The 14,646-nt window shown below is 40.1% G+C and overlaps 1 protein-coding gene across 7 annotated transcripts in view; it reads right to left on the bottom strand.

The window, feature by feature from the left end:
- DOCK4 (dedicator of cytokinesis 4) overlaps positions 1 to 14,646 on the bottom strand; it is a 436,196-nt gene that overhangs the window by 228,755 nt on the left and 192,795 nt on the right. For all 7 annotated transcript variants that reach the window (XM_040472219.1, XM_040472215.1, XM_040472222.1 and 4 more), the window contains exons 5-6: positions 10,072 to 10,168; positions 5,262 to 5,410 (exon numbers count right to left, since the gene is read on the bottom strand). In XM_040472219.1, the coding sequence (XP_040328153.1) occupies positions 5,262 to 5,410; positions 10,072 to 10,168 (246 nt within the window). The remainder of the gene's footprint in view (positions 1 to 5,261; positions 5,411 to 10,071; positions 10,169 to 14,646) is intronic.

The following is a 14,646-nucleotide window of genomic DNA, read 5'->3' as shown; positions in this document are numbered from 1 at the left end:
CTATGATTGATTCTTAAAATAACCATGTCTCCCTGTTATGGAGACATAACATAATATGTCCTCCCAAAATGTTTTTGTAGGAGTCCAATAAGACCAACCCCATAATGACTATATTTGGAGACATGGACTATAAAGAGGTAACGCATGTTACGTGAGGTCCCAAGGGTGGGGTCCTAATCCAATAGGACTGGTGTTCTCATAAGAAGAATACACAGATTTCTCTCTCTAGGCAGGTACAGAGGATAGGTCATGTGAGGACACAGCAAAAAGGCAGCTGTCTGCAAGCCGGTAAGAAAGCCCTCACCAGAAGCTGAAATTGCTGGCACCTTAAACATGGACTTCTAGCATCCAGAATTGTGAGGAAATACATGTGTGGTTTAGGCCACCCAGTCTATGGTATTTTGTTATGGCGGCCCTAGCATACTAACACAGCCCCCTTGGTAGACCTCACCAGGGGTTCTGATAGGGTCTCTTTCCCATTCGCTACCCGCTCCCAAGAGAGAACCACTGCACTACAATGTTAAGGCATCGTTTGACACCAGGTCAGTATTGCTGAGGAAAGATTATCTAGCAAAGGAAAGAAGATTTATGACCACATATGAATCATGCCACCTACCTCACCCACAACTCCTATGAGAAACTGCCCCACCCGTATTCTTTGCTGGGAGGCACGCAGAAGACCTGAGGCTGTCTAGTCATCTGACCATCTCCCCTTCCCAAGCAACACCTGACTGGCCGACACATAGGCGCCTGACCTGCAGACAAATAACCCTTGGGCTGGCCAGTAGCTTTAAGAGGCTGGTATAAAATGCTCAGTCTAAAGAGGAATAATAGATACTGGCTTTCAATGAGATTCCTTCTTTGAGTATTTGGACCTAGAAATTCAGAGCATCAGCCATGTGACATGAGGAAGAAAAGATATGTGAAGAGCAGCTGATCTACATCACTATAGAATGAATAAAGACCAACTTGAGCTGCACAGGTTCTGGAGCAGGTATGAAGTCCAGAAACCTCCTGGGCTTTGGGCCCCAGAAGTCTGTAACCTGCAAGTCTCTTTCTCTCATAAGGCTTTGGATGTTGAACTTCTGGCTTCCTGGAGTCCCAGCTATGTGAATAGAGTTTTATCTGTTTCTATTTTGTTTTGTTAATTCCTAGGTATATCCTTAGAATAATTCTCCGGGGAGCCCGGGTGGCTCAGTCGGTTGAGCATCCGACTTCAGCTCCGGTCATGATCTCGCAGTTTATGAGTTCGAGCCTCATTGTCGGGCTCTGTGCTGACAGCTCAGAGCCTGGAGCCTGCTTCAGATTCTGTGTCTCCCCCTCTCTCTGCCCCTTCCCTGCTCGTGCTCTGTGTCTCTCTGTCTCTCAATAATAAATAAATGTTAAAAAAAAATTTTTTTTAAAGAGTAATTCTCCCACTGTTTGGTTTCTTAGCTCACAGAACAGGATCAGGGTAGGGCTTTAAAACCTCTAAGAAGGGAGTGCCTAGGTGGCTCAGTCGGTTGAGTGTCCAACTTTGGCTCAGGTCATGAGCTCACAGTTCTTGGGTTCGAGCTCCATGTTGGGCTTTGCATGGACAGCATGGAACCTGCTTCGAGTTCTCTGTCTCCCTCTCTCTCTGCCCCTCCCCTACTCATGCTCTCGCTCTCTCTCGCCCTCTCTCTCTCTCATAAACATTTAAAAAAAAACTTTAAAAACAATAAAAAGAAATGAGGCAAAGTGGGAAGGGAGAAAATGGAAAAAGAACTCTCAGAATACAGGAAGCCAGAGTGGGGAGGGGAGGGTCAAGTTCTATATCAATGCAGTCATTAAATTGTTCCTGGACATCAGGAAAGAAGGATGAATGGATTCTCCCTCCCATATGATCTTAGCAGGAAAGTCAAAGGACAGCACAGGATGCTATGGGGAACAAAAACAGGTACATTATTTTAACTCTGATGCCTCCAGGTGAGAACACTTCTTTTCATGGCCCTGTTAGGGAATAAAATGAGTATCTCCTCCTCCTCTTCTCAAGCATCCCATATCCTAAGGGCTTCCCTTTACCACTCTTCAGCAGTGTGATAGATAACTTGAGATTGAACATTCTTTTTTGTTTTTCCTGAAAGGAGACAGAAGTTTACTGAATATACCACAAGGGAGTGGCAGGCAGGACAGCAAACGAGAGGCTGTCCACCAAGATCGAACATTCTTAACTTGTGTTCATCCAGAGATCTACATGCTGACATATAATTTTGTAGGACAGTATGATCTAGCTTAACATTGAATAGAATTATCTGAATTTGCTTTTCATTTAGCACTATTCAATAAGAAAACTAATTTATACTTATAAGAATAAGGTAAATGCACAATCTGTGCGCTGTAAATTGTTTTTAAATAACTGCTCAAAGAAAATAAAATGAGACCTCAGAAAATTCATGAATTTGAGGATGAGCTATATAAATTATATTGCTCGTTTTCATGCATCCATGTTTTACCAACTTACCATAAATTAGCCACAGAACTGCCCAAAGTACAAGCTGGAACTTACGTGAGTCAAAACTGAGTCATGATTCAGTCATAATTAACGTTTTTCCCTCTGTCATCATCTTTCTTCCTAAAACTGAAAAAGTATCATCTTCTTGCCTGCTCTATATTTCCAAGTTATTTTTGATAAACTACTTCATCCAACTTTCTTCCTATTTACAAACTACTTTTTAAACTTAGACCACCATAATGACTAAGAGCCAATATAATTCAGTGAAAACTCAAAGTTTTTTTCAAAATAAAAAAAGAAACACATGATAGACAGTATGGGTCCCCTTCCAGCAACCATTAGATCTACCCTGCCCGGGCTGCCTCATCTCACAACACAAGACTGAAGGCTCAGCACAAATGGCTGCCAAGCTCTGTTCCTCAGGAAACGTTATGTGTTTGGAATCATGTTGCCCTGGAGCGAAAAGACCCTTGCACCTTATCGAGTTCAACCTACTCCTTCCATGGATGAAGAAAGTAAAGTCAAGAAGGGCTCAGGAATTGGCCTCACGTCTTAAAAAAGCAGCGTTCCTAGTTCAGTGTCTTGTTGCCATTCCACACCTCGGGTTGTTTACACCCCACAGGAATGAATCTCCTAGAGATAAATAAATTAGGGCTACCATACTGGTCAACTGTAAAAAGGCTGAATGGCACATCTTGCTCAACAAAACAGCAGAAGGACTCTGGGTGAGAATGAGATTTAAAATGTGTTAGGAGGTTCATATGTTCATACCTATATTAGGTCATATCTTGGCAGAATCAAAAGTGAATTCTGAGGGGTGCCTGGGTGGCTCAGTCAGTTGAGTGTCTGACTCCTGGTTTCAGTTTCAGGTCATGATCCCAGAATCATGGGATCAAGCCCCTAGTCGGGCTCTGCGCTGACAGCGTGGAACCTGCTTAGGATTCTCTCTCTCTGCCCCTCCCCCACTGTGCATGTATGCTCTCTCTCAAAATAAATAAATAAACATTTTTTAAAAAGATGTTGGCAAGGAGAAAGGGGAACACTTTTGCACTCCTGGTAGGAATGCAAACTGGTGCAGTCATTCTGGAAAACAGTATGGAGTTTCCTCAAAAAATTAGAAATAGAACTATCCTATGAGCCAGCAATTGCACTACTCTGTATTTACGCAAAGGATACAGGAGTGCTGATTCAAAAGGGCACATGCACCCCAATGTTTATAGCAGCACTACTGACAATAGCCAAATTATGGAAAGAACCCAAATGTCCATCAACTGACGGATGGATAAAGAAGATGTGGTGTGTATGTATATATGTGTGTGTGTGTATATATATATATATATATATATATATATATATATATATAGGAATACCACTCAGCAATCAAAAAGAATGAAATCTTGCCATTTGCAACAACATGGATGGAGCCAGAGTATATTATGTTAAGCGAAATAAGTTAGCCAGCCAGAGAAAGGTAAATATTATGTGATTTCACTCAGATGTGGAATTTAAGAAACAAAACAGATGAACATAGGGGAAGGGAAGGAAAAATAAGATAAAAACAGAGGGAGGCAAACCATAAGAGACTCTTAAACGTAGAGAACAAACTGAGGGTTGCTGGAGGCGTGTTGGGTGGGGGATGGGCTAAATGGGTGATGGGCATGAAGGAGGGTACTCGGGATAAGCACTGGGTGTTATATGTAAGCAGTGAATAGATGAATTCTACTCCTGAAATCATTGTTACACTATATGTTAAATAACTTGGTTTTAAATAAAATTTGAAAATTAAAAGTAAAAATAAAAAAGAATAATTAAGAAAAAGTGGCTTCTGATAAAATAATTTCCTATGCTCAGAGAAAAAAGCACACTAGTTTCAAATCAGTTTTTCCAGATTCAGTAAGAAGCAAATTTATCTGTGGTATATGCCCGGCCATTTTCTCCTTTTCTGCCTGCCTTTCTTTCATTCTGTAGTCCTAAGATCCTTTCAAGGTCCAAACAGCAAATGGGGACTTGGGGAGAGGAAAGGAAGGAGGACATGATCAAATATGACATTGAGGGATCTTTTAACTTCTTTCAACAAGCCTAGGATCACAGTCAAAGCTTATTCTAATTTCTCACTCACATATTAACATTCATACTTAGTATGAGTACAACATGAGCCTTGATTAGAGCTTTAAGTGATGAGATTTACCACAGTGCTTGGCTGTTATTTTAGATTAGTCACTTAGAGTTTTATTTAAAAGTAAATCTTGGTCTGCTTTTTACGGAGTTCTCCCAAGCAGCTCCTCAAAGAGCCTAATATATACACACAGGCGGAATTAGGGCAATAATGAATGCCCCACCGGTGCACCTGTTTTAAGACTTTTAATGGGAGCTGTTAGCATTAGTGTCTCCCTCCAGATTACTCTGGTGACATATTACCATGGTACGGAAGTGGTATATATTAAAAGCAAATACACATGCCAAACCCAAAGCCTATTTTTAAATAAGACCTATTTAGCAGAAGCCATATCTGGTTGATCCCTGTAAACATTTCATATTCCGTGAGCACATGCATGCCATCTGACCTCACAGGGCACTAGAGAACAAACAACTTCCTGTCACCCTTACCAGCCCTAGAGGATGCGGTGCTCAGCTCTACCAGTGACAGTCTGCACTAAGCACACAAACGGAAAAAAGCTGAAAAAGCCCCATATGGTGTTTTCTGGAGATACTACCAAGTAGTGGCTCACACCTAAGTGGCATCTGTCACCAGAGACACCCTCCATCCCCCGTGATGGACAGTACTCACTCATTGCCCCAGTCCAGGCGGGCAGTAATGTGGCGCTTCACATCCTTCATCCGGTCATGGGTCAGATGGCCCACCAGCACCTGCCGCCGCAGATCCAGGATTTCATTCATGATGTGCCACAGCCGGTGGAAGAGATCGCCTTCATTTCTCTGGGAAGGACAAAAATGTGGAATCGGTGGTCAGTCCCCATAGTGAGTTGTGAGGTAGCCGTGGAGGAAAGGGAAGGCGAATTCCTGCTTATTACCCTCTCTGCGCTTGACAGATTCTCTGTCAACAGACACCTCTCCCCTCGTGTTGTCAATTACATTTGCCACTCTACACGCTTTCATCCAGGTTCACGATGCTGCTCTTCTGCCCAAGAGTGTACCTCACTTCTAAGACTCCCCAGCACAGACAGCGTCCTCACTACACCTCTGTACCCGGAGTCTGCACACCCTGTCTCCCCTTCCATCTCAAACTCTCCTTTCTGTAGCTCTCTCCCAATTCTATGTCCTTCAAGGCTCCACCTGAATTCCACTTCTGTCAGGAATCTTCCCTGATAACTTTTGCCCATGTTCTCATCCCCCTTCTCTGAACTGGCTGCATACAATTAAGGCCAATTCAGAGGAAAATACTGTTTGCTAATTATTTCTTGCATGTTGCTCTTAATGTTTACTGTATTTCCCATCATAAGCTGGGTAAACCGAGGGCTCTCAGACTCATTCACTGCTACTCTCTGGTCACTAGTCAGACCTCTAAAAAAAAATAGTGTTTTCCCTCTTGTTAAACATTCATGTAGATTCAAGATATTCTCCCCTGAGAAATTCATTAAGCAAGGCGGCTTAATGTAAGGAAGATGGGTTAAACTCCTGGCTTCAAATCCTGGTTTGCTACTTACTAGTTTTATAGGCCTTGCGAGTGTGTTTTGTCATCTGTGAAACAGAGACAGTATGATCTCCCCATAAGGTTGTTTTGTGGATTGGAGACAATGTTTGTGAAGAGAGCAGTACAGCACAGTGATGCAGAGCACAGATTCGGGAGCCCAACTCATTAACCTGCATTCCAGCTTTGCCATTTTCTGGCTGAAAAACCTTTGGCAATTAACCTCTTTGTGTGTATTTTCTTATCTATAGAAGGAGTATCATAATAACTACCTGGTAGGGTCACAGTAAAGATTAATGAGTTCATATGCTAAAACTGTGAGAATAATGCCTGGCTTAGAATAAATATCACGTAAACGTTGGCCGTTATTAATATGGCTTGGTCCAGAATAAGCCCTCTACAAATATTGTGTCTTTACCAAAAGCTACTCTACATCTCTTACCCATGCGCTTAGGGCAAAAACCATTTCTCAATATCTGCCCTTCATCTTTCTTAACCAGAAGCTATGCTTTAACTTTCGACTAAAACATTAATACAGGACATTAAAGTATTGAGATTTTCATATATCTGAAGTTCTCTACAATGATAAACTTCTAGAAATATCAAAGTTCTGTGTGATGGGTAGGTACAGAGGCTCAGTCAGAACACATTTTTCTAATTTTATTTAAAAAAAATCATGACATGTACTCTGCCTTATCAATACTTGCTGACTTAAAGTGTTTTAATGTACTGTGCAGGTTAAACAAATGTGCTGGCGAAACACGAAGCATTCTCCATAATACTATCCCTGGTCTTCTGAGATACAAATAATCACACTCCTAACTCCTAAAGCACTCCATTGAGCTTGCTCTTCTATTCTCACTCTTTACTCATGTAATACACACCCATACAAGTCATTAAAGGGACACTGTAATGCAATCTTCTAGTAATTCACTGCTCAGTGTCTGTGTTTTCCACGTGGTGTAAGCTCCCAACCACAGACACTGTGTCTGTCTTGGGCAGCCCCAGCCGCTGGAGAATGAATGAAAAAATAATGTGATTTATAGGAGGTCATATACTGTGGATCCTGAGAGGTAGATTCTGTTTAGGTCATGGGAAACAATCAGGGAAGATCAGGAAAACCTTGAGGATGTCAGTGGTCACGAGGAAAGGTCCACTAGAGTCAAAGAAAGTACATAAGGAAGATATAAAATAAGTCAAGTCTTGTGCAGGAAAATGGAGAGGCAGCTCCCTCTTGAAGTGACTGTCACAGGGTGAGAGTCACCTTCCCTGCTCTTGGGGAAGGTGTTTTGTAGTCGTGCAGCAGGATGGGCTTAATTTTCTAATGATGTCCCCTTTAGTACCTAAGGTTAAGAGAACGCTAAGATGAGAAGGAAGCTGGTTCCCTCAGAAAAATGAAAACCAGCTGGTCAGCTCTCCCTTTAGGAAAACGGACATACCTCAGCCCTGAGCAGCAAAGCTGCTCTCCTAATGTGTGGAACCAGTACCTATCTGGTCTGGCAGCTAGTCATAAAATGATGATTCTTGAAAAACTGGACAGTTATGAAGACTATTTAGAAACATCAAAAATCCTCTTGATTTAACAGTAAATGAAAAGGGTAGGGTAAAATATTAAACACCTGGAACAAAAGATTATCTGTAAGTTCCTGCAATGCATCAGAAATGTAGCCAAAACTGAACTGTGGGTATTGTAGTGTTTTAGAGAATGGGGAAGTTCTCATTTGCCTCAAAATGAAAAGAGCATAGGTTCTGGGGCGGCAGATCTACCTTCAGACTCAAGTTTCACCAGTTAGAGTGGGACCCTGAATAGGTTATCTCTGATAAGATTCGGGAATAAAAACAATCTGGCAGAGCCCCAGGGAAGAAAGATATAAAATATTGAGACAAAGGCCTGCACAGAAGTACTTAGTAAAAGATGGCAGCTGTATTTCTCCTAAGGTTTTTGTGGTTACGTTCCTGATATTTTATTAAGTGATATTTTAAAGAATATTATTTAGGCTCTTACCAATGACATTAAAAAGAGCAACTAGCACTTCTTAAGTATTTACCGTGAGCTTTTAAGCTAAATGTTCTACTACTATTAAGTCTATCTCATAAACTGCTTACAATTTACAAGATATTATTATCCTCATCAAACATCTTCCAGTGGAGAATCCGGGTGCCTTAAAAAACACTGGAAAAGAACATGGATGCTCAAGTATGATGAATCTGAACTAAAACATTGGGCTTGAAACACTCTTATCAGGAAGAGAGAAACCAAAAGGCCCAACATAAATAGCCAAGTCAACCCCATGTTCAAGGTCAAAAATCTGCTTTCTCCAGGTTAAACTTTATATTTGTTCCTAACATAACAGACTACCATGCCAGTATCTGGGGGAACTTTTAAATAACTTTCTCTCCATCTCCATTACTCAGGACATTAAAAAGGTGGAAGGTTACTCCTAGAGCTTACAACACAGAGATTTTTTCAAGCCAATCAAGTATGTCCCCAAAATAGATGCCTGCAACCTGAAAACCAGGTAAAAATAGCTAGATAAGGCAGAATCAAGAGGAAATTCAACTTTGTTCCCCACAAGCAGCCTCATAAAAGGGAAAGTGCTGGTGCTCTAGCTCCACAAATGGATGACACTTACACTGCCATTATTTTTATAACTCATACGTTGGGTATTTAAATGATGCAATGACCTGAACATTTCAGATAGTTTCATTTCCACGTTAATATTATGTACAATGTTATGTTAAGTGAAATAATACTTGGATTTTATATTCTTCCTATTAAAAAAAAAATCTGAAAGGGAGATCTGCATTTCCTTTGCTGCCTCTCAGCACAGAGCCCCTGAGTTCAGTTATCTTGACTTGACTGGCATTTCATCTCAGACTGCCCTGTGGATTTTAGTAGTGACTCCTAAAGCCACCAGCTCTAGGAGGGCATGGTCAGAGAAATCCAACATCAAAAGGGGTTTTATTTTTAAGATTTTCTTGCTTCAGTGAAATATCCTATTGCATTTTATATGTAACAGACAATAAAAACTGTCATTCTGTGCCAATGTCCTTCACTAATTTGGATTTTCCCTTTGACAAGCTGTTTCAAATCATTTTGTCAGGCTAAGTACACCTTTGTATTTTGAACGCATCCCCTCAAATGATTAAGCTGTTCTATAAATGTCTTTGAAAATAAAAGGAGAAATAGCATTCATCTTCCTCAGACATGTTCAGAGACCCAAAGTGAGAGCCCTAGATTCACCTAAGAATCCACACTTGGCCATTTTCCAGCTGCTTGGCTCAGAGCAAGTACTGTACTTCACTCTCTGCCTCATTTTTCTCATTAGTAAGCTGGGAATGATCATGGTCACAATTTCCTTGAGTGGTTATATGGATTAAATGAGAGTGCATATAGAGTACTTCTACAGGGTTTGCAACACAGTTAAGCTCTCAATAAAGACAATTTGTTATAATAAGTAAATACGTACATAAAAACATAACCCCCAAACATGGACCCCCCCCCTTGTTTTCAAGAAACATTCCTTTCCCTTATATATTTAGAATATTCTTGTTCATTCTGCCTAAGGAGTCTATCATTTTCAGTACACTTGAATCATTTACAGAAAATTAGAATAAAATGCCACCAATACTCCAATTGCACTGAAAAGGAATTTCTTTTTCTTTGAAGATCAAAAATACTCAGAAAGCCTAACACAAGTTCCATGTAAACCATTCTATTTGATTAGATGCCAGAAAAATCATGTTTTACATTCCTACGGTTTGAATAAGAACTCACAAAACACATGATTAGTGGACACGACTATGTCTTGCAAGGCTCTGTATCTCCAATTTCTGGAGGAGTACAAGTGCCTCAGAGAAGGTGCTCAATTATTAGTCAGTGCTTACCCTTGTTCAAGTATCCTTAAAACAATTCTCTATCCGAAAAACTATGCCATTAAAAAGTTACCACATAGAGCTGTTTCCACATGGTTCCCCAGTCTCTTAATGTCGATGTCATTTCTGTTATAACAGAGTCTTCAGTGGGAATAACCATTTCAAATTGTCTGTGAAATTAAAAAAGAAAAACAAAGTACGCAGGTCATTATCATTGACAATAATTTTATTTTAAATCCTCTAAAAGATAAAACTAGAAAAGGAAACTGCCTAATTGTTTTGGATTCTGCACACAGTAATCAGGATCTTATCATAGACCTGTGTGAGGGATGTCATGTGGGTTATGGCACTGCAATACCAAAATGACCACCCACTTCATCAATGTCAACTTTGAAGAGTGTGGTAAGAAGCAACATTAACAGAAGAGTTCTGCTCCAGCCACAATTTGACCGCTGAACAACTCATTTAACCTCCCCAAACCCAAAAGCCTTCATGTAACATGAGGTCACCAAGCTCGCATCAACTATGAGATGGCTTTTGCTTTCTAAGCATTATGACCATAGGACTCAAAGACAATGACAGACTTGTTCAATGATCAGGATATTATGTTTCCAAACATGCAAAGTGACTTAGTGTTATAAATATCTACACACTGAGGTACAGATTAAACACTCCCTTGCTCTTCTTTTTAATGTTTATTAATTTCTGAGAGAGTGCGCGAGTAGGGGAGGGGCAGAGAGACAGAGGGAGATAGAGGGAGATAGAGGATCTGAGGCAGGCTCTGTGCTGACAGCAGAGAGCCCAATGCGGGGCTCGAACTCACAAACTGTAAGATCATGACCTGAGCCGAAGTCTGATGCTCAACCGAGTGAGCCACCCAGACGCCCCTGAACACTCACTTGACATTTTTTTTTTTTATATATGAAATTTATTGTCAAATTGGTTTCCATTTTTTTTATTTATATATGAAATTTATTGTCAAATTGTCACTTGACCTTATTAACACTTCATTTTTATTATCTGTAAGTGGGACCATGAAAAAAGATTAGTATATTAATAATATTATCATGCATCATAGAGCTTAAGAGCTTCTGAAATCATAAATGTTTGAACATCCATTGCACAATGTTCTTCTCTCTGATTAGGGTAATATATTCTTCCTGTTTTTTCTCCACAAGTCACAACCATACTGGAAAACATTCATACCAACATCTACTAGGATATATACAGTGGTTCTGATGTTGAGAAGATACATGAAGATAGGGACCAAAAAAAAAAAAAACCTAGAAGGTTTCATTTACCCTTTGTGTCTATCTTTGACATATAACAACCTTTCTCTTCACCTCAAGTTTCTTTTTTCAAATTGTTTCAAGTGAAAATGCCTAAGTGACTATTATTACAACTTTTCAAAAGAGTGTTACCTGCTATGTGATGGATTAGTTTCTTAACATTGAGTATGTATTTTTTCAAGGACAATATCTAATATGTAGAAGGTAACAACATCTTAAGACAGGGAACCAGGTTGTCTAGATGATCAAGGGAAAATTACTTCTTAGCATGAGGCTAATTAACTGGTCTGTAGCTCCTTTGTGATGTTATATCCAAAGGGTGTATAATTGCCTTTTGTAAAGTCTTCTTGACATCAAGTAGAAAACTAAAATCTTTACCAAGAGAGCCTTGTTTCCTCATTTCATAGTGCTGTTAAAATACCTGCTCTGTTAATATTTCCCTTCTTTCTAGGCCTTAAGGAAACACAGCTGAAAATGGAAAACCGGGATTTAAACCTAGAAATAAAAGTAAACCATAGTATATGAACTGCGACATTTCCAGAACCTCTTCTCAAGTCAACATGTGGCATTTGCAAATGGTAGCTCATGTATTTTGCTTCTGAAGCAGCTGTTGCAATTTAAATGATGAATATTTGGAGACAAAGATTATAAAATGATCAGATGTAAGGTCAAGAAGGGAACGATGAATTTCCAGGACAACCCGACAACCCAGTTAACGTTTAAAAAGTGGCATGACCTCAAGCAGCAATTAAACAATACAGAAGTGGCCTCGCTGTTCATCAACTATAATTTAATTTAAGGACCCCCATCAGCCCTACATAGCTCTGAAACCCAGGACTGAATGTAAAGGCAATTCAGTCTGTGAGAAGTTGATTTGGGGTTTGTTCCACCAAAATGTAAATTTTTAAGAAGCTCCACAAAATCTCCGTTTTCAACGAGGCAGCTGTTTCCTCTTAATTACACCAAAAGCAAAAATCAATGTTCCAGTAGTCATAAGTAGTTGCCCCTGAAATTACATTTTGCTTAGTTACTCTGAGATATACTTTGCAGCAATTTCATTCCAGTGGGCCATCAGGCTGCTAATCTTTCTTTTTCTTTTTTTTTTTTTCTTTCCTTAAAGTTTATTATTTATTTTGAAAGTGAGGGGAAGTGGAGGGCAGAGAGAGGAGAGAAAGAATCCCAAGCAGGCTGTCAGCGCAGAGCCCGATGCAGGGCTCAAATTCATGAACCAGGAGATCATGCCCTGAGCCAAAGTCAAGAGTCAGATGCTTAACCAACTGAGCCACCCAGGCAGGCACCCCAAGCTGCTAATCTTGCAGTAAGAGAGGTAACATCAAAATCCTAAACAAGTTCTTTGGGAAAGCAATCATCTAGCAATATGTGTTCTCAAATGTTTTTCAGACTAAAGTTTTTCTTCCAGTTAATAGTCCTAGAATCTAGGGTCTCAATCAATTCCAATAACAAATTCTTCTTCTTCTTTTGAAAATAATTGTGGGCTCTACCCTCAGTGTTCTCTGCTATTTAATGCTCATTATGCCCTGTATCACACAGAGAACCCACAACCAAGTCTTAAACTTACACAACTAAATTTTGAGACAACTTTATACATGCTTAAACTTCCTCAGGCTCAGGGAAGGGGGTCAGATACACACCAGTTATTGCCTAGGACAAAAATTTATAAATAAAAGAAGGAATTTATTTTGATAATGTCCCACCCAATCTGCTTTGAGAGGTAGGACTTCCAACGGGTCAAGTGATGACTGATATCATCTTTGCTAACATCCTCTCTTTCCCTTGGTCAGAGTGTAAGGTGTGGGCTGAGTGGCCCTTTGCTCTGGAGAGTTGAAGGCATAGGGCTGGGCTTGGGACAAAGGCAACAAGGAAAACTGGTTGCATGGGTTTGCCCAGGTGGACACTTTAAGGGTCAGGGTAGAGACCTTGGGGGTTCCACCTTGTCCAGCTCAGATCACTAGAGCAGAAATGTCAGAACAAAGAGTAAGCTTATGGTTTAAATATCTTCTAGAGGTTCCTCTGGTTTACTTGAGGGGAGCTGGACAGCATCAAAGTGAGCCTGGCGGGAGGGTTCCAAAAGGACTGATAACTCTGCTTGACTCATTTCTGGTAGGTTACAGCTGCACAACATTCCCAAAGGACACACATTTATTCAAACAGTAGCAGTAGGGGCCCCTGGGTGGCTCAGTCAATTGAGCATCCGACTTCACCTCAGGTCATGATTTTGCGGTACATGAATTCAAATCCCGCACTGGGCTTGCTGCTGTCAGCACAGAGCCCACTTCAGACCCTCTGTCCTCCTCCTTCTACCCCTCCCCTACTTGCGTGGGCTCTCCCTCAAGAATAAAATAAACATTAAAAGACCAAAAAAAGGGTAACTTTCTAAAAAAAAAAACAGTAGTAGTGGTAAATATTAATATTAGAATTACATTTTTAATCTATTTTAAATAATTACTACTGCTACTACTAATGATAGTAATATGGCTTAAAGTAGCAGACATATAGGGGTGTCTGGGTGGTCCAGTTGGTTGAGAGGCGACTCTTGATTTCAGCTCAGGTCACGATCCCAGTGTTGTGGGATAGAGCCCTGTTTCAGGCTCTGCATGACAGCGCAGAACCTGCTTGGGAGTTTCTCTCTCCCTCTGTCTCTCTGCCTCTCTCTCTCTCTCTCTCTCAAAATAAATAAATAAACTTAAAAAAAAGTAACAGACATATACATACAAGACATATAGTATAAGGATCTCCTAGACTCTAAGTTTTATCCATATAGGAAACTCTGAATGTATTTATACCATAGATTCTCGGCCACCTGCAGAGATTATTTCACTGAACTAAGACCAGTACTCTACCTTTACAGACAGCAGATATAAGAATCATCCATTTAAATAGCATCCTTGGAACTTTCTTGGTAAAACTCAAATTTGAAGATCTCATTTACTATACTTTCAAATGTGCTTTAGTAATTCAAATAAATTGCTATTTTTTTCTATTTGAAGAAAAATGTAATTTTTGCAGTTGAATCTGTCTTCTTTCTTTTGTCGTAAAATGACAATCATTCAGTGATCCAGGGCGTATTTCTTATGGCACTGGCAGCAAATGTTTGGATCCAAATCCACAGTCCACTTACAATGAATCACCTGCTCAAGATAAGCAGTTAAATAAGGAAGTTCTACCGTTTTATACTATGGTATTTTATTTGAATGACCCTGCTATCCTGACAGCTACTTCAAGAACTTTTGCAGACTGGAAAGACTTTTAAAATATATGAGAAATCTTAGGTGATCAATGAGCTCAAAGTACAGAAATTCCATTCCCTAAAATAGAAGAGTGGCTTTGTGAAGAGGTGA

The sequence above is a fragment of the Herpailurus yagouaroundi genome, unplaced genomic scaffold, assembly GCF_014898765.1.
Source record: "Herpailurus yagouaroundi ecotype Mexico unplaced genomic scaffold, PumYag 100, whole genome shotgun sequence".
Taxonomy (NCBI): domain Eukaryota; kingdom Metazoa; phylum Chordata; class Mammalia; order Carnivora; family Felidae; genus Herpailurus; species Herpailurus yagouaroundi.
The sequence above is the reverse complement of the archived record's forward strand: the minus strand, read 5'-3'. Positions and strand labels throughout refer to the sequence as shown.